This window comes from Trachymyrmex cornetzi, unplaced genomic scaffold, assembly GCF_001594075.2.
Source record: "Trachymyrmex cornetzi isolate Tcor2-1 unplaced genomic scaffold, Tcor1.1 scaffold26, whole genome shotgun sequence".
Lineage (NCBI taxonomy): Eukaryota > Metazoa > Arthropoda > Insecta > Hymenoptera > Formicidae > Trachymyrmex > Trachymyrmex cornetzi.
Genome location: NW_017297270.1, coordinates 1607995 through 1628693, shown reverse-complemented (window position 1 = coordinate 1628693; position 20699 = coordinate 1607995). Strand labels below are relative to the sequence as shown.

Genomic DNA, 20699 nt, shown 5'->3' with positions numbered 1-20699 from the left:
ACGATACTGTATAATTTCTTTCTAAAAACTATACATTTTTATTAAATTGTATTATACTGCGTTTTCTGTGACAGTCTTGTACAACAAAATGCATTTAGTTAAATTATCGTATTATCTATGTAAATCTGAATCATTTGTAAGAAAAAATTTTTGGAAGACGATATTCCTCTTATGTTAGACTGTTAAACAAAAAGTAGAACGTTTTCTCATAATCATTTTCCGTAATTTTTTAGATGTTGGGGGGGGGGGGGGGGGGGGGAGAGTGGAGTGAACCTCGCTTCGCGTAGAAAGTTGTGCACCTTTAAGCAGAGGGGAGAGGTGGGATGGACCTTGTTTCTTGTTGAAAATCGTACGCTGCTAGAGGCAACACAAATTCTCTGCTTAAAAACATAAATCTTCTGCTTTAAAGAAAAAAGTTATATAATAAACAATTTGTGTTTTAAAGCAGAGAATTTGTGTTTTTAAAGCAGAAAATTTGTATTTTATAGCAGAGAATTTATGTTTGTAAAGCCAACAGGTATCAAAATAACAATAATGAATGAAAAACAATCGTTTCGCCCTGTCGCGTGGGAAATCGCTTTGTCCTGTCAACAGAAGGGGGTGGACTTTATTTTGCGTGGAAAGTTGCTTCGCCCCATAAACAGGAGGGAGATCAGGTGGACTCTTGCTTCGCGTAGAAAGTTGCTTTGCCCCGTAAGCAGCGAGGAAGGAATAAAATCGCTTCGCCCCATAAGCAAGGAATATGGGGAATTGTTTTCGTCCCACGACAAGAAAGTGATATAAGGATGATTAAAAATCTCCTTGAATACATTTTGGCTTGGTCAGATGATTCCGTTAAACAGCTGACAGAGGAATTTCTTCAGATATTTAACAATTTATATTGATTCATGTTGGATTCTGAAAAATTCTGAATACGGAATATTGGAGATGTCGGATAACCGAGAGAAACGTATCATCTGACTTTCAAGATTGGAGTCGTCGCTATCATCGGGATCGGTGAAAGCTTGGCCGTGGTGGAGGTGGATACTGTTCGGGTGCAGGGGTAGCATTTGCCCTGCCGCCCGCGGGGTTGGTAGACGAACCAGCAGACGGGAGTAACGATTGCTACCACTACCTCTTCTTGACGAGAGAGGGATGCTCGCGTCCCTGCTGAGCCTTGTTCACCTACCAACATCCACCACCTACTAACCGATCGGAAAACATCCCCTTTTTGGATAGTCATTCCCTGCGAGAGTTGCGAAAATGCTTATGATATGTTAAATGGCGCTTTCCAGCAAGCGACACAGTGATCATGTCATTTTCGTTTAACATTAGCAAACAACAAGGATATAATGATTCACTGTGTTACACTGTGTCATCTGTGTCTCTTGCTGGAAAATATCCAAAATGAAATGTGTGATCAAAATTGCGGTTATACTTGTCGAAATTCGTCATGGAGATATTAATTGAAACAGTTTTTCAAACATCCACTTTGTTAAAAGCGCATCTTTCGCGAAAATATATTTTTAAAAAGACTTTTTTTTCTAAATAAAAATATATAATTAAAGAATTGCGATAATTATTTTGTCATTAGTTGCGAGTAATATATCTCATTTATTTGCGTAGAATTTGATAGGCAATGGTTTTCCTTAAAATATAATAATTTTTTTAAGAAATCATAATTATTCTGATACACAAATTAAAAATTATTGCGCAATTTTTTTAGCGATTTTCTATAAATCATGCAAGAAGAAGGAGGTATGCGAGAAGATGCATTTCGAAATTACTAACTAAATTTCATGTTGAGATAAATGTTATACTTTATAGAAAAAAATTAAAAACTGAAAATATTGACATTAAATAAGTGAATAAATGAGCGAGTTCAAAAAATTTTCTGGCAAGAATCGAAGTACTTTTTTTTTAATTTAAGGTTTGCGAGGTCAATTTTCACTATATTTAGCTTGCTTGTGTCATCCGCCTTAAATTGGATTTCTATGTCCTTGAGTGCAAAAAAAATTTGCATGATATATTTTATCGCAGGACCGACGAACGTGTGAATCGGGGCAAGCACAAATCATGCTTTCAACGCACTCACACGACAATCTTATTGGTATGGTCATTCTTGTTGGAATTATATTCTCGCAACAAATCAATAAGACTGAAACACTCTATACCGAGAAAATTTGATATTCGCATAAAAGAATCAATATCCCAGTAACAAAGGACTTAAAAGTTACGCTCAAGGGAACCTCACAAGGTGTCAAATTTTGATGTTAATAAAACTTTATGTATACGTATCCTACTATAGGATAGATACATGAAAAGATGAATTTGGAAAATATTAGTTGCTGTGGAAAAACGGTTTGAAGGGGTAAAATCACCCCTTTAAGTGTAAAGTGGTTTTCAACTTTTTTATTATATCTCAAAAACTATTTGAAATATCAAAAAATGTTTTATATAAAAATTTTATAATAAAATTACCTCTATATTTAGTCAAGTCAGTAATATTTTTTTAGAATAATTATTAAAAAAATTTTTTTTAAGTATTAGCATGAATGAATATAGTTAATATTATAAAACATTTTTATAAAACATTTTTTTGATATCTCGAGTAGTTTTCGAGATATAATGAAAAAGCTGAAAACCACTTTATACATAAAAGGAGTGATTTCTCTCCTTCAAACCGTTTTTCCGCCGCAAATAATTTTTTCTAAATTCGTCTTTTTACGTATTCTATATGTATGCAAAGTTTCATTAAAATGAGAAATGACACTTCGCGAAGTTCCCTTGTTAATCAGAAAAAAATTGATTTTTTTAAAACGCTTTTTTAAAATATATGCTATATGGACCTAGAATAAATAACTTTGTGTAAGTTAAAAAATATTTAGTGTAAAGTACACTTGAAACTTCAAGTATTTTCATAATTATCTTTTCAAAAAGTCGATGAACGAGATATCTTAAAAACCGCTACACCAATCTATCTCTAACTTTGTGTACTTTTTTTAAACATCAAAATCTAGTCTTTAATCGAAAGACTTTTAAACATATGTATTTTATTTTATTTTATTATATGAACTAAAAAATACCCGCTTTTTTAAATAAAAATCGATACCTTAACTTTGCACAGCTGTCATTTTGTCGGAATTCAATTTATCGAAATATTGATCAATTAAAAAGACTAGATAAATTCATATATTAACTAAATCTTTTTGAATTTTTAATCTTTAATGATCTGGTTCCGAACAATATTGCTCACCGCAAAACGTTTTTTGAATAACGGCTTCCTAAACATCTGTTATAATTTTGTTACAAATATTTTTGCATAAAAGATATAAAGACACTTTATGAAAAAAGATTCTTTTAAATATAAAAATTTTTTAAAAAACAAAGCTTTTTTTTATATAAAACACTATATATATATACCTTTTAAAAGAAAATTCATAAAAATTTTTTTTTTTCGACTTCATGACTGGGCGTAACCCGTTAAAAGTGAATTTTATTTTCAGAGAACTTCTTCAGAAAGTTATCAATTATTTGTAGAAATAACTTGATACATAGTAGAAATACAAATTGCTTTTATTTATCTGCGATACTTGTGCGAGTGAAAAAAAGGATATTGAATGCAGAAAATTTTATTTCTTTGATTTTTTCTCTCTCTCGATTCATGTAAAATTTTAATCGGTAAATAATTAATGTATATATATTAATATTTGTAAATTCAAGATTCTTATAAATAAATATAAACAAGAAATTCGCGTGCATGGGAAGTAGCTGAGATAATTCCATCCGAATTATCAGAATGATAAACGGGAGCAACGGTTCGTCGAAAAAGAGTGTTCGGTACATTGTCGCGAATGCATTAAATCGCATGTTATCGCTAACGGTTATTTATAGAGTGTGGTGTCGATATGCCATCAGGAAAAGAAATTCCTCACCATCGCGTCTACTCAACGAGTAGAAAGATTAAAAAACAATGAATCCAAGTTCCTCTGTAAAATAATGCTAAGAATTAACTGAACAAAACTTTTTTTATCTCGGTGCATTCTTCCAATTAGCACTTCTTTTTCTCTTAATCACTCAGAATTCGAAAAATATCAACGTCTCGAGTTAAAGTAGATATATCTTCTATCTCGCGGTATTTCTACAAATTAAATTAATAATAGAAGCAAAGTTATTCCTGAGTTAGAATCAACTTCGGAGAGCATCCAGATCTTAAGTTCTCAAATAACTGCATCTCTTTTTCTCTTCTTCTGTTTCTCTCTCTCTCTCTCTCTCTCTCTCTCTCTCTTAATTCCGTGTAGTGCTTTTCTTCAAGTCCAAAGTCTCACTCGAGTGAGTTTGAAAATTTGACAAGCTCTGTATAGATGAGTTGTGCGCTGGCGCACAGACGGCGGAAACATTCGCGGATAAACCTTCCGTCGGACGAATCAATAATGGGAACCTTCGGGTGTGAAGACACTTCCAGAGCGGCGGTGGCAGCAGACCCGCTCGCTCGCTTTACTTGTGCGTGCGAGAATGTCCTTCGCACAATGTGACTCTCTGCGCATATTTGTTTACCCGTTCGAACGCGACGGTAAGTTTCGTTAGGTGCAGATAGTCACGGGACTCCTACATTTTTTGCAAATTCCCAGTATTAATTTTTTTTTAATACCAGTATGGCACCGAAGGAACTATATTAAACTGTGTCATATTCGTGACACTGAAGAGCAAACACTCATGGTTGATTTTCCTTGAGATTTTCTTTGGAAGAAAGAACGATTAATCGTCATGACGAACGCAAAATACTAAAAAGTTATGAAGCATGACTCAAGGAAATACATCCTACAAAACTTAGATGTACATAAGTATTTATATTTGTATATAGAACACTTCATGTATGTATGCTTAGCATCTGTGTATAAAAAATTTATGTCAATTTATTTCCAAAGAGTGAAATTTTATTTTAAACTGATAAAAAGTTTCACGTGATTAAAGAAAAATAATAGCAGAATTGCTCATATACAATTGTATATAAAATTGTACATAGTTATGTATGAGCAATTTTTTTTACATTTCTCCAAACTTGATTTTTTTCTAAAATAATACAAAAATTATTCCTTTAACACTATTTTTATGTTTTCTCATTATTACTATTATTTTTAGTACACTAAAAAGTAATTTTACAAAAGAAAGAAGGATGTAATAAACATATTTCTATAAAATATAATTATATATGTTTATGAATATTTATGCATGTTTATACATATTATATATATTCATGTATGAAAAATTTTTTATCGGGGACTTAATTAAATATAGTTAAATTTTTTCAATTTACAGTAATGCATTTTAGAACTGCACGATAATTTTACATAATATGAGCTGTTCAAAAATTTACTGCTAGTACGCAAATTTACTGCACGTGACGTAAACTATAAATTTTCAGTACTGGCAGTAAATTTTGGAACACAGCCTAAATAACTTTAAGTAAATTTAATCTTAGTATAAATTAATAAAGGCATATTGCGTCTCACAATTCGTACAATTTTGCGAAATTACTTTTTATTCCTTCTCCGATTTCATTGCTACCAGCTAACTCAACTCATAGGGCCGCGACACAGACCTTTGCATAAAGCATAATAGGCCTTCTACAATAAACCATTAAGCGGGGAGCAGACTCTTGCATAACGCATAACACATGAGGCATAAGAAATTGAACCAACCATAGTTCTCTATTACATGGAAGGGAAAGAAACGAAGAACTTCGATTGGTACATATTCTTATGCATTACGTGTTATGCGTTATGCAAGAGTCTGTGCTCCCCGCTTTAGTCATAAATCAGAAGTCAGAAGCTAAAAATTGACGACTGTGATTGGTCAATTTCCAGCTTTTAACTTCTGATTTATGACTAATGGCTTATTGTAGGATATCTCTAACGCATAAGAGAATCAACCAATCTGAATCCTTCTTTTCCTTTCACTTCATGGAAAAGAAGAGAACTTTGATTGGTTAATTCTCTTATGCACTATCTGTTATGCGTTATGTAAAAGTCTGTGTCGTGGTCCATAGCATACAAGACAACGTTGAGTTGTTATGAATCATGAAGATACTAGGCGCAATGATTATATCTATCATATTTTTCGGTCCTAGTGGAACTAACTCGAACTTGAGTTATCGGAAGCACCCGAGGTCAGTTACAGTCAGTTACATTCAACTGGAAAATCATTCGCTGAGATGCTGTCAGATAGCGCCACGTTACAACGTCCGCGAAACCGACGAAACCGAAAATATACAGAATGCATGGACTACACGATCCGTATCTAAGTAATATTCAAATGTGGTCGATAATAATGAGAGAGGCACCGTGAAAGACGGCCAATCTCCCTCTCATTCTCTCTCCCATTACACCATTGAATGAAAAGAGATACAAACTAGTCGTCTTCCACGGTCTCTCTTTCATTTTTATTGACCATTTTAACACACGGATTACGTAGTCCATTTTCTATAACTCCTTTTACATCGAGAATTTGATACGCGTACTAACTATTAGTAACTTTCTATTAAATTATCTTAATTTCAGCAATATATTTAAAGAATGATGTACTAAATTTGTGCAATATGTATCAAAATGATTAATTAAATGCTCATATCATATATATGTTACTCGTGCGCGCGCGAAAATTAAAATAATTTAACAGAAAGTTATCAACTAGTACCCGTATCAAGTGTACGATGTAAATTAGGGCTATATCTTTGGATGAAACACGTGGTGCTATTAGAGATTCTCTGATTCTATAATAAGAAAGACTCGTCACGTGACTATCAGTGGATGCTGATTGGCTAATGTATGGATCTGTGCTCCATGGAGCTATGAAACCTTATTATAATTTACAGACAGATATAATATTATAATTACGGAGATATATTATTTTTCTAAATTTCACTACTGTTTTGATTATAATTTATCACATCTATATTGTCTCCCATTTGATGTAAATAACTTGCTTAAGAATAACTTGCTTAAGGAGAAGTGATCAATAAAAGACTTAAAGCTGTGATTTCCTAATGAACTTCATCTCGAAGCGATCTATAATATGGCGTAGAATAACTGTCTCTATTAATGTGCCTTTAAGCCAATTTGCTTATTATTGAATTAATTATTAAATATTGTAGCTTTTTTAGCAAATTTTATCTGCTTGTGTGTGAAATTAATCGGTTTTTCTTATAATATTTTTTCAATCTAAAAAATGTTAATACTTTATAATGTTTTTGATAAAAATAAAAAAAATATTTTTGTCCCTATTAGTGAGTCCTCCACGCGACGATGGCTTAATAATAATTAATTTGTCTCCCATTTGTGTGCTTATCCGCATTTGACTCATTATAACATATAGTTACTAAAATAGATAAATAAATTTAAGCTAATTGTTTTAAGTTAATATTACATAAATCATTATTTCAATTATACTTATTTCACTCTAATACCGGGCACATTAATAGGGACAAAATCTTGCGGTACGTATTACTAGATTCACATAAATTCCTCATATTTTTCAAAAAATGTTAAAAATACTTTAACAGTTAAAAAATAAAATATCTTTGATACGTTAATAATTTAACTTAACAAAAAAATACTTTTTCTTATTTATTCGTTTTCTACGGCTTATCGAAATACAAAAACACACTAGGATAGACAGTCATAGGGACAATCATGTAAGTGTGCTTCTGCTCTGATGAGGATAAAATACTATTATCATTACACGGTATTGTGGCCCTATATAGTGGGCCAGCAAACCAAACAACGGAACTCAAAGAAGAGGAAGAAGTCTCTCGCTATAGAGACAACATGCACAAACAATATCATGCAATTGGAAAAATTAAAAGTTTAGAAAAAAGTATTTAGAATTAAGTTTTATAAATGTAAACCGAGATAAAGAGTGGTAAGCAATAATAAGATAAGTAATATTGTGTATAGCGATAGATGCAGGACCTTGCAAGGAATGGCGCTACAACATGTTAGATAAGATGTACGCGTTTGAGTGAAATAAAACGATAATGTAAAAACTAAATTAAAGATATTACTATTATCGATACTTTTTTCAGTTTAAAATTAAAAAGTCCGTTTTATCAACATCGTCGTAGTTCGGTCTTTACTTTAATAGAGAGAAAAGCGATCATTTGGGTTTTTTTATATAATGCTTTTATGTAAATATCAGCACATCAATTATGTCCATTTTTATGATATGGGAATTAGGTACGTAAAATCATAGTATAAAAAATGAATGCGGTGTGTGTCCGTGCTAATAAGAGTTGCCAGGATTGGCTCTTATTAGCAGAACACGTACTACATCCATTTTTGACATTACGATTTTATCGACAGTTTCACAAAATAAATGCGGTAAAATAAAATAAGTCATTGGTCAAAATAAACATTTTGACCAGTGATTTCATCAAATATTGATGAAATTATTGGGCAAAATATTCCAAAACTAATATAAAATTTATTGTAAGTGTTATCGAAATTTCATCAAAATTTCATTAAAAGTTTTCTATCACTCAGTGGTTTATCCCTTGTAAAAATGACTACACTGTAATGATACACACACTTCATCATAAGTTTTTGTTGCATTAAACAAACGTGTTGTTATCGATCCTAATTCCCTAGGATCATTTTTCTATAAGAAATGTGCGAGATCTATTCATAATTTTTCATAACTCTAAAAATTTCTTAGATTTTTTATATGGAATTGGAACACTTTTTAAAAATGCTAAGAAAGTTTATAACTTTTCTAGAATTTTTTTCGTGAATTCTAAAACATTCTAGATTTCTCATTCTATAATTTCTACAGAAAACTTATAAAATCTGAAGAAGTTTAAAAGATATTTTTCCAAAAATTTTCATAAATGTAAAATATGACAAATTCTTAAAATAATTCCTGGCGGAAAAAATTTTACGAAAAACTGCTTAGATTAAAACAAGATCTTAGAAATTCTTAGTTTTTCATATCTAGATGTTCTAGTGAGATACAGAGTGGTGTTGTTTGTTTAAAAAATCAAGAAATCTTCAAATAACGCTATTGTACGTCCCACTATGAAAATTTATAAAAAAACTAAGAATTTATAACAAGATCTTGTCTACGTAGTTTTTCTGTACTTTTTCGTAAAAGTTTTTTTTCCGCCAGGAAAATAATATAAAATACTTATAAGAATCAATATTAATGGTCATGTGCATACACAAATTAATTCTTGTATAATAATAACGTAAAGTTGCAATCCTTGATTTAGATCATCTTCAAATGTAAAGAAATAATCGCAAAAAATATAAAGCATAATAAAAAATAGTAAGAACCGTCACATATTGGAAAAGAAATTTTCAAATATGTAACAATACTTACAATTTTTTATTATTATATTTTATTGTTACATACGTATATATATTATTATATACATTATATAGATATTATTATATAATATTATTATATACATTATTATTTTTACTATTATATTTGAATTAATGTATTGAGGATGACACAAATCAAGGATTGAAATGTTTATATTATTATATGAGAATAAATTTACATATTCGTACTATTGTTGTTTTTTTAAATACCCAGCAAACATACATATAAGTGTTATATTGCTTTAATCAAACAAAATGTAACTGGTAATATAAAGTATATGTTGTATGTAACGTAAATATAATTTGTTATTTCCCCACTCATTAGAAATTATATTTATATAACATAAATGTAATATTCCAAAGGCAACAGAGAGAAAGCCATAAAACTAATTAATCCAATCTTATTACTGAAATAAGTATTATCGATTAGCATAAAATTCCAGAATACATTTGATAAAATAAAAAAAAACGTTTTTCCTGAATTAGGGAATCAATTTCACAGTGTTACCTATTCTAAGCTGTACCCCATTTAATCTTGGTGACCGTACGGAAACTGTTATTTCAATGATCTATAAACACTGTAATATTAACGGATGTACAGCTCTGTGACATATTTGGTTAACAGATATTGTCAAACAGATGGAACACGTACAGTTACAATATATTTCTTTCATAAGTGAATCTGAAGATTTAGTTCAGTTATATCAGTTTCTACTGATTTTCACATATGCGGAATATCACATATGTAAAATAATTATATAATGAAATATATATATAATTATAAAATATATATATTTCATATATCTTTTTGCTCGCTATTTGTTAGCGTAATAAAAGATTTACACTGTCGAGCGCAGGTATCGTAATAATAATATAACAATCATATTAAATATATAAATGTATAACTTGATGAAACTTTTAAGATTTTCACGGAATTTTCTTCAGAGATGCCAAAAGGCTTGCGGATTATTGCCGCATCGTGATCCATTGCTAATGCCAACGTTTCGAGAACCTTGCCGTTCACTTCATTAGGGCGAGAAGCTCACTGAATTGCTCCGGAGGACTTCCTTTATATAAACTTTGTTAAAGAGTTAGTGTTTGGAGGAAGGGAGAGGGAGAAGAGCGGTTCTTCATATTCTACTTACGTTATAGCCCATGTCTCTGTTTAAGTTATCTGGATGTTTCTGGATTTCTAGAACCTCTCTGTATTTCCTTGGAAAATATGATGCTGTTATAGCTATAGTAATTATTTTATCAAATAATATTTGGTATCCTGACTCAATGCTGTATTTTGCCAATGCTGACTATGTGATATTTCAATCTGATATCCCATTGATGTTTCTTCATGTGCACATGACCGTTCTCCCGATTTCACCGATGTATACTTTCCTGCAAAATCAAGGTATTTTATACTTTTGCAGAATGAGTGGAGGCCTTCGATCTTTAGGATTTCTCAAGATATGACCGATCTTCCTTGGGGACCTGAAAATCGTTCGTATATTGTATTTGTTCAAAATCTTGCCGATCAGGTATGTTCCTTTTACATATGAGAGGCTTATATAGAAAAACATCTGTTGTTTAACTCATCTTGTGGTTGTCGTATGTCCGAGTTCCTTGCCCTGATCTTGTGTTTGCTGATTGTCCTGTTAATATCTTTCCTATTACATCCGTTGTAAGGTTTGTTTCAAGTGGTTGAGTTCTGTCTGCAGGTATTCTTTGTCAGAGATACTTAATGCTCTATGCACAAGTGAGTGTATTGTTGCTTGTTTTTGTGCTGGATGGTGTGATTCGGCATGTAGATATCTATCATTGTGTGTTAGCTTCCTGTATATTTGATTACTCAGGGTTGTCAACTTATTTTGTGACAAGAACATTCAGGAAGGAGAGCCGTCCATTCTCTTCTATGATACCAGATACTGGGATGTTGATCGAGGAAGTTTAAGAATTTATTAAGGCTTCTGAGTAGTCATGGCGGCCATGTTGAAATCGTGACGTCAGAAGCGAGAAATGACACGTAAATTTATGCTGTAAGTCATTTGTAAATAAAGACAATTTGGATAAGTCTGAATGACGAGATTGCTTTAAAATACCTGTAAAAATGGGCAGAAACAAACGGTTTGAACAGCTGTTAAAATGAATGAAATATACGCTTTTACGTATCAAATTCCAGAATAACTATAGTTTCTACCCATTTTTGGGACTTTCATAAGTACATCGCATTTTCACAATTAAGCAAATAATAACGAAATGGCATGCAGTACAAATTTCGTCGTCAAAACGTCACTTTTCCACGCCTATAAGTTCAGCCATTTATCGTGGCGAGGAGCTGTAACACATACATAAGCATGAGCCCATGTACATGTGCTCGTTTTCGGCGCGCCAAGAGCACATGTGCATGGACTTGTGCTTGTGTGTGTGACTACCGATTTCGCCACATTTCGCCAGGGCACTGACTGATTTTGAATCGCATGCTGACTACTCAGAAGCCTTAAGTTCTTCACTATATATCGTGTCTACAGATTACGAATGTATCGTCCATAGCCGTCCCAGAAGTCTGTTCATAGAATTCGCCGTTACAGGAGAAGTATGTGGTTGTTAGGCAATGCTTAATTAAAGGGATAATGTTGTTAGGAACTTTTTAAGTGAGGTCTTAATTATATTCAGAGTTTCTTTGATTTACACCTTCGTGAAAAGTGAGTCTATATCAAAGCTCACCAACATTTAGAGTAAAGACGAATTCTTTTGGATTTTTCGTACAAAGTTTATCGGGTTTATGCAATGCAGTCATTTCTACTAGAGATTGTAATTTACGAGCTAGAAGAAGTGACAGGTCATACATAGGATTTTATAACACTGATAGATAGTCCGAGAGGGACATCAGGTTTACGTATGTTCGGCAGTACATATAATCTTGGTGAAAGGGAATTCTTGGGTTTCAATGTTGCTTTAGTTTTACTGAGAAACCTGCTTTTTTTTTTATTAAAAACACTGATGTTTCGTATAATCTTGTTTGTTGAATCTTTATTTGTTGAGTCTATTCTACGTTTCATTCAAAAGGAGTGTCTTTATCTTCATCCTGTAATTTAATGTGTTCCTGACCACTGTCGCCTTTGTCTGCTGGAAATACGATGATGTCTGGGTCTTTCTTTAGTTCCTGCAAGTCGCTCTTTTCTGGTGATGTTGGACACTGAATGTTTGGCCTTGTAGAGGATATTAGCTCCATTTGTCCGTATATCATCTGCTTATTCTGCAGGGAAGTTATAGATGATTGACTCTATTTCACTAATAATTTCTTCTTTTGGAATCTTATTAACAGGGCAACGAACTTGGACATACAACAACTACAGGATGAGTTAAGCAAGAGAAGCCTTTCTATTCTCCTATATGTAAAAGGAACAACAGACCGGAGAGAGAGATTGGCAGGATTTTGAACAAACACAATATCCGAACCATTTTTAAATCCCCAAGGAAGATCGGACAAATCTTAGAGAAATCCTAAAGACCGAAAGCGTTCACTCAGTTCTGCAGAAATATAAAATATGTTCTTGCTCTTGCGGGAAAGTATACATTGGTGAAATCGGGAGAACGGACAATACACATGAAGGAACATCAACTGGATGTCATATTGAAATATGTCACACAATCAGCATTAAGTCAGGACATCAAATACTATTTGATAAAATAATTACTACAATTATAACGGCATTATATTTTCCAAGGAAATACAGAGAGACTTTAGAAATCCAGAAATATTCAGATAACTTGAACAGAGGTATGGGCTATAACGTAAGTAGAATATGAAGGACTGCTCTTCTCCCTCTCCCAATCCTCCAAACATTCTTCCTTTAATAAAGTTTATAGGGAGTCCTCTGGGGGAACAGTTCAGGATCAGTGTGCTCTTCCTCCTTGATGAAATGAGCAAGGTTCACAAAACGTCAGCATTACGAATGGATCACGGCGATAATCCGCAAACTTTAGCACCTCTGTTATATAACACTTATCTAGCTGCAACATAACATGTTATACAAATGTCATCCTGATTATGTTATTGTTATTTTATTATATAACAAGCAAATAATAAAATAATACAAGATTCACATAAGATCTTATTATATATATATATATATATATATACAACAAAATACATTAATATCACTATGATAAAACATTCTGTTATAATATATCACGTGTTATTCTAAGGTTATATTGTAGTATATTTCTGTTTGCTGAGTAATTTATATTCTTCACCGACACTTATAAATTTTTAAAAGTATGAGAAATTTTTTCATCAAGAATATGCATAAATATAAATCATAACTTCCTAATAATTATCTAATAATAGTAAATTACATAAAAACAAGCATTCCAAGACATCAAAGAGTAAGAGAGTATTAAAATCAGTAGCACCCAAATGCCACGAAAGGTCACACGATACTAGTTAGAAAACTCTTTTGCAGGTCACTTATCAAAGCTTACGGAATTTCAAATAGCGAAATTTTTAGGAAACACGACGCGAGTGATTTTTTTAAAGCGATAATGGCAATTATAAAGATTAATCAATGCTGTTACTTTTTAAATTAAATATGTATGGACAGAGTAATTAAATAATTATAAGCCGTTTTGTATTATTATACAGGGTGTCCCAAAAAGGTCGGGACACCTAAATATCTCGGGAAATACAAGTTTTACAGAAAAGTGTTTCAGACAAAAGTTATATGGTTTAAAAATATCTATTTACTGATTCTATCAGTTTGACCTTGGGTTGCGTAGCCAAGGTCAAATCAAGTTTACATTGATTTTCTGAAATGGAATACCCTATTTTTGATTCAAGAATCTAATAGCAGATGTCGAGAGCTTTCCACAACGCTATAATGAAATATTTTTTTATGAAATACTTTTCAAGTTATAATACTTCAAATCATGGTATTACATATCTTGGGTAATGCTAATGCCGGCGATACTGTAACTTTGAAGCATTATAACTTGAAAAGTATTTCATAAAAAAATATTTCATTATAGCGTTGTGGAAAGCTCTCGACATCTGCTATTAGATTCTTGAATCAAAAATAGGGTGTTCCATTTAAGAAAATTAATGTAATCTTGATCTGACCTTGGCTACGCAACCCAAGGTCAAACTGATAGGATCAGTAAATAGATATTTTTAAACCATATAACTTTTGTCTGAAACACTTTTCTGTAAAACTTATATTTCCCGAGATATTTAGATGTCCCGACCTTTTTGAGACACCCTGTATATGTGCTATACTGTTATTTGCTATTATTAATTTTCTCTGTTAAAATAAATAAAATATTAAAAAATGTATATATCACAAATATATCGGTTGACTTCTGTAATTTATTCTTAATTTCTTGTATAAAAAAAATTTGAATTATTCTGAAATTTTTCCTGTTATAATTCTTAGTAATATTATTTGAATAACATCACAAAGCACATTTTGATTTATTAAGAATTTGTTATGAAATAATATATAGAAAAGCAATACACAGTCTTAAAAAAATTGAATTTAAGAAATGTTTTCTTGAGAGATTTAAGAAAATCATAAATAAACTAACCCAGACAATACAAAATATCTAAAATGGGGACATAAGACATTTTTTGCAACTAAAAGATGTCTTAAAGACATCTCAATTTTGGACTTTTGTATTGTCTGGGAAGTTTCTATAAATACAAACATATGATACACATTTTGATTACAATTCAAGAAAAATTATTGCTTATCGCTTACAAAATCTCTATCACAGCAATATTTGAAAATTATGTCCACATTTGTGTTCCAACTAACAGTTTACGGTTCATCAGCAATACTATTACAAATGCCGTTAATATGTCATAAAATGATTCAAAGTATCAAGTCAAACAATTATGTCCACATGCGCGTCTTTTTTAATGTGCATTATCGGAAGTATATTTGATCGTATGTTAAATTCATAATAGTACTGTCGAAAAAAAAACGGATACCAGAACCGTGAAATCCATTTTGAACACAAACGAGGTTCATGATATCTCAAAGTTACTGATAACGTCGTGTTTTCTAACTACGCCATACGCTGAACGTTTAGGCGTAGTACTCTTTTTCTAACAGCGCAAATCCCCGACGCTTACCTTTCTTGATGAGCAAGCTAGTGACCCTCCGTAGCGCCTCACGAGTGCTGGAGGCGGAGCTGTGCTTACTTTGGCCGAAGTATTTGTTGGGTGTGATGTTTGTGGGCAGAGTCAGCGGCTTCCTCTGGTCCCCGGTGCCCGGTAATCGTGCATCATAGGCGTTGTTCAGCCGTTCGAGATGTTCGATTGACGCCGGCCGTGGCTGATTTGCCTTTCTGGTGGGATACCATCCGCGATTCGGGCCCCCTGCCAGTCGGAGAAGCTCAGTGCCAATTATGGCCTGCTCCAGACCAGGATTGTTTCGTCGATAGCTGAAAATGAAGCAACAAGATCAGTAAAGAATGACTAACTTTTCTTATGTATGAAACATACCTAAAAAGGAAAAAGTCTAAATCAATTTTAACAAATAGACTAAGTATATATATCTTGCTCTTATTTTTCAATCGCTTTTTGTGTAATAAAAGAATTCTATAAAAATTCCAAAGATCGACCGATCATAAAGCATTTTTCAACAAGGAAAATGCCTTATGATTGATTAGGATGATCAGATCTAATCTAGATAAATTAGGACATTAGCAAATTGAAAAGTAGTACAAAAGTAGGACACCAGAGGTATGTATTTTTTATTCCTGCATTCTTTGAATTGATGCACACGGTGCAATAAGTTGAAGTGACGCAAATATAAATTCGTTTCACTTCAACTTATTGCATCATGTATACCCGTTCACAAAGTGCAAGAATAAAAAAGATCTTAAATAAGATTACCACTTATTGAATGCAGTACTATTTCCACGAGAACCGACCGTCTTTAATAGTATTTCGGTAAGATGACCCATTGTGCATAATAGCGGAGATCCCGTCACGTAATCTGAGATTGCAACCAAGAAATTGAGCTCATTTGCGGCGTGAACGAGTCATGGGAATTTCTACAAATAAGCTCAAAAAAACTTGATTGGGAATGGCGCACTTATACACAGTTTAATTGCACACACCACTCACATCGCTCTGTTTCTAGTAATTTTTCACTGCTTCATCAATGAGATTATATTATTTTAAATTAGCCAATTAGTAATGTGACCAATTGATATACACCCGACGGATCCTCCTGCTATACTTTCAATTCACTGTGTATCTGTCAAAATGGGTGATTTGTCTAATAGCACTATGCTTTATAAAATGTTCATGATATGTGCCTTATTTGTGTTTTAAGGAGAGGCTGAAGCCGCCTGTATTATCGATTAGTTAGGATTTTTGTTTGAAATGCTTAAATATTTTTGCACTTAAAGTGGGATAGATATATTGTATATTTGCGCGTTGAAAAGGGAGAAAGCGAAGATGCTGAGTACAAAAAGTGTAAGCAACGCGAACAGACCTCATAATAATTTTTTCGTATTAATTTTATAAAATAAAAATTTCTTTTTCACGATATTAAAAATGCTAATATATCTGCTTCTGGTGTATTTTGTGTCCAAAGTTGGAAAAAGAAAGAAATTACAGATTTCTTTATCCATTTTTTACCTCAGTATGGCGACTAACGTTGTCAGCTTACTAAACCATTTACTTTATAGAAAAGTTATGCAGGTTATATGCTCGAAATTAGGACAGAGGCAGATACAGACTTCTATGTGTTATACTAGACTGATAACTCTCCATATTTCTTTACTTAAAAGTGGTGTCTGCACGAATTAGATGTAGAATAAGACCGTTATGTAACTACACGTACAGAAAAGAGATGCCAATAAGTCATGTGACCAGTCTCTCCATAATTGACTCAAAATGTTGTATACATCTCTGTGATTGGTTCAAGATATTGTATCATATATTTCTCTCTGTGATATGGAATGCATAGACTGACGTGGGCCTTATTTTGAGCATGCGTATATCTTTGGCAAATTTTAGACAGCACAGTTAAAGGGACAAAATTAGCAGTCTAGTGTAATATATAGAAGTCTGTGGAAGCAGATGTAGATGATCTCTAGATGCGAAAAACGCGTATACAGGGTACGGGTGGAATCGAACCCGGAGCTTTAGATCACGAATCGATCACCCTAAACCTAAAGCCATACGTGTCACTTCTGTTTGATGATACGATGATATCTAACAATAGGCCAACTAGATAGTATCATTATTTGGGATTTTTTTATCATAACGCGGTATAGCGTATAGGAAAATGACAGAGTCGGAAAGGACTGTTCCTACGTCCGCGAAAATGAGTACCAAAAAGAGTGCATCTGGACACGTTGAAAACTTGATGCTCGAAAAAAGTGTCCGGAAAAGCCGGATGTATGATCATCCTACAATTGACCGACTTACTTATGTAGTTACACAGTGGATGCATTTAATATTACAATCGTTCTCTAAGCGCTCAGAAGCTATTGCTTTTGTTTGATCTATATTTTTGGATTTAATTTACGGAATGTGCCTATCAGATGTACCCAATGTAACACAATGAATCGTTACATTTTTGTTGTGCGCCAACATTAAAACAGGATGAAATAATTCACTGTGTTACACTGTGTCCTTGCTGGAAAACGTCCATAATAACATTGTCCCACAAATTAAAATTTTTTTTAGATCATGGAATAGAGTGATTGTTACAAATTTTTTGTCGCTGAAAATAAATCCGTAAATGAAATTGTTGATCAAGTTACGTTTTTTAGAAAATTGAACTTAAAAGTACCAAAAATGGCATTTTTAAGTACATTTGAGCTAAAATATTAAAAAAAAATAATGTGATAGCATTCCATTTACGAATTTGCTTTTAGCAACAAAAAATTTATTAAAAATTATCTACTGTATTGGCTGCTTTATATAAGAAGTAATAGTTATAATGAAAAGAGAGAAAGGAACTTAAATTTGATTTTTTTTCTTGAAAAAAAGTGGCAGAATTTTCAATTTTTAAGAGATTTCACTTAAAAAAATGTAGAGAGTACATATATAAAAATTTTCAGTGAATCCTCAATGATTCTTCAATAATTGGATCTTGCCTTTAGTATGATTGGTTCTTTGCTGGATCTACATGTAGAAACTAATAATATTAAAGAATCACTCAGTGTTTACTGATCAGTTTTCTCTGTTGAATATAGCCAATATCTATTCTGATATTTTTCGAGTGCAAAACAAATAAGGAAATATTGATGCTTACCCGGTAGCTGTGGTAGGTGCATACCAGCCGGGTTGCCGCCTTGACTGCGTAGGATTGCCAGCGTGTTGTGGTGTTCTAGGGATATCGCTGCCCCTGGCGAACACTGGGGTCTCCGGTAAGGAACACGATGTCTGCATACCGGAACCAGTGCCGGTAACGACGCTGCCACCGGTATGCAGACCACTACCGTTGTTGCTGCTCCCGGAAGAGCACGCCTCCGCTGATGGCGAGTGCCTTTTCGTGAACGGTCGTCGACGAGATGGTCCTGGTAAATCAGTGGGCAGAGTTCTTCGTTCCACGGGTATCTGAAGGATAAAAGGACATTTAATTAATAAGAACGTATGCGACAAGAAATATAGCCCAAGAAATATATTTTAATAATTAATAACATTATAATCGCAAAATTTTAAAAATCTCATATATAATAATCTTAAATATAATAGCGGTGCACTTGTACACAACACACAAGTTCAATTGCACAGCACATACCTCTCACATCGGCCGATGCCAAGTAATTTCAAAATTAATAAATTGTTAATTTTAAATTAATCTAATCAAAGAAATACTATTAATAGAGTTAATTATATTCAAAGGTAGTTATCTGAAAAAAATGGACGATATTTTATTTAATAAGAAAATATTTTGGCGAAGTATTTTATAGAATAAACCCAGATAGACAGCAAGTAGTCGATTTGACATCAATAGTTAATCGTTTTAGTTTATTGATATCATGTTAAATGTACCTATTTAAATTGTACCTAATAATATAGTCTTTTTGACCAATTAATAACGTCACTTAGTCATTCATTCTACAACATATTTACAACATCCTACTTATTGACATCTGATAATCAATTAACGACATACTAGATAAAACCTGAGGTCGACAGAAAAATTTACCGCACTCTCAGTGCTTTACCTGCTTGACTGGTCGACAATAAAATCATCTGTAATTAAGTCTCCGAATTTCATTCCCCAACTCAAGAGACATATTTTTAATGGATTAAAATATTAAATGTGCAAAAAAATTCGATTTTTTTATCTGTTATGCTAATTCTACAATAAGTCGGTAATCCCAAGTCTTATCGGTGAAGTTGATCAATGGCCGACCACATACACACAATAGCTAATTGGCCAACTTCACCAATTAAGACTAAAACTTCCGACTACCGACTCATTGTAGAATCAGCATTACATGAAGTGCCCTCTTTAAATATTTTGTGTATTATGGTCCTAAATCATTAAATCCAAAGTATTGCAGCAACATTGCAATGTTCCAATTATATCGCAGTAAGATAGCAAATGTTGCAATAATATAGTACTAACAAGGAACCCATGGAAGTGTTCCTCTCCGATTTTGATGAGCTAAAAATGTTTTTTTCTAGATAAAAATAAAGGACATGTATTTTTGTTATAAGGGCAAAATCACACTTTTAGAACATGCAACACTTCTTTGAAGAAAATCGGTTATTGTTTTTCGAATATCATTAAATTATCGACAATCCCACCTGGGACAATCCTACCTTTGCTTGGTCACGACCAACATGTTTTATTGACTGATTTTAATTAAAATGATCTGTGCAACTTTATTTCAAAATTTCTTATAAATACGGTTTCTCTATTCTTTGTTAACACGCTCCTTCTCCTCATATGGCAAGTCACTCTCAATTCATTGAATTAAATATACCCTAAAGATTTTGGTGCAATGTATATATAGATTTTAAAATTTTTTACGTATTATTTTTACTACCAAATTCTTGCACCTCACTTTGAATCATCCAATCTATTAGTGGCTGCCTATGTAAAGGGAGGAATGTATTAAATCTTCAGAAAAGCAATACATCGCTGATGATAATTCCAAAGCGAGTCGAAATGTTCGACATGTGTATTAAGTATCAAAATTATAATATATAAGTTTAATTGCGTAAAATTTATCATAGTAGTATTAATTTTCTATTATACAGGGTGTTTGATAATTAATGAAAAATCTTTTACATAGAGGCAAAATGGACTAAACTGCGAAGAAAAGTCCTCTACAATTTTGCAATTTTTGCAATAGTTAACAAGATAT

At 32.5% G+C, this 20699-nt stretch overlaps 1 protein-coding gene across 3 annotated transcripts in view; it reads right to left on the bottom strand.

The window, feature by feature from the left end:
- The window catches only part of LOC108761710 (uncharacterized), a 149878-nt gene that overhangs the window by 18754 nt on the left and 110425 nt on the right, over positions 1-20699 (bottom strand). For 2 of the 3 annotated variants that reach the window (XM_018508401.1, XM_018508402.1), the window contains exons 10-11: positions 18629-18933; positions 15484-15794 (exon numbers count right to left, since the gene is read on the bottom strand). In XM_018508401.1, the coding sequence (XP_018363903.1) occupies positions 15484-15794; positions 18629-18933 (616 nt within the window). The remainder of the gene's footprint in view (positions 1-15483; positions 15795-18628; positions 18934-20699) is intronic. The other variant, XM_018508403.1, reaches the window with a different exon arrangement.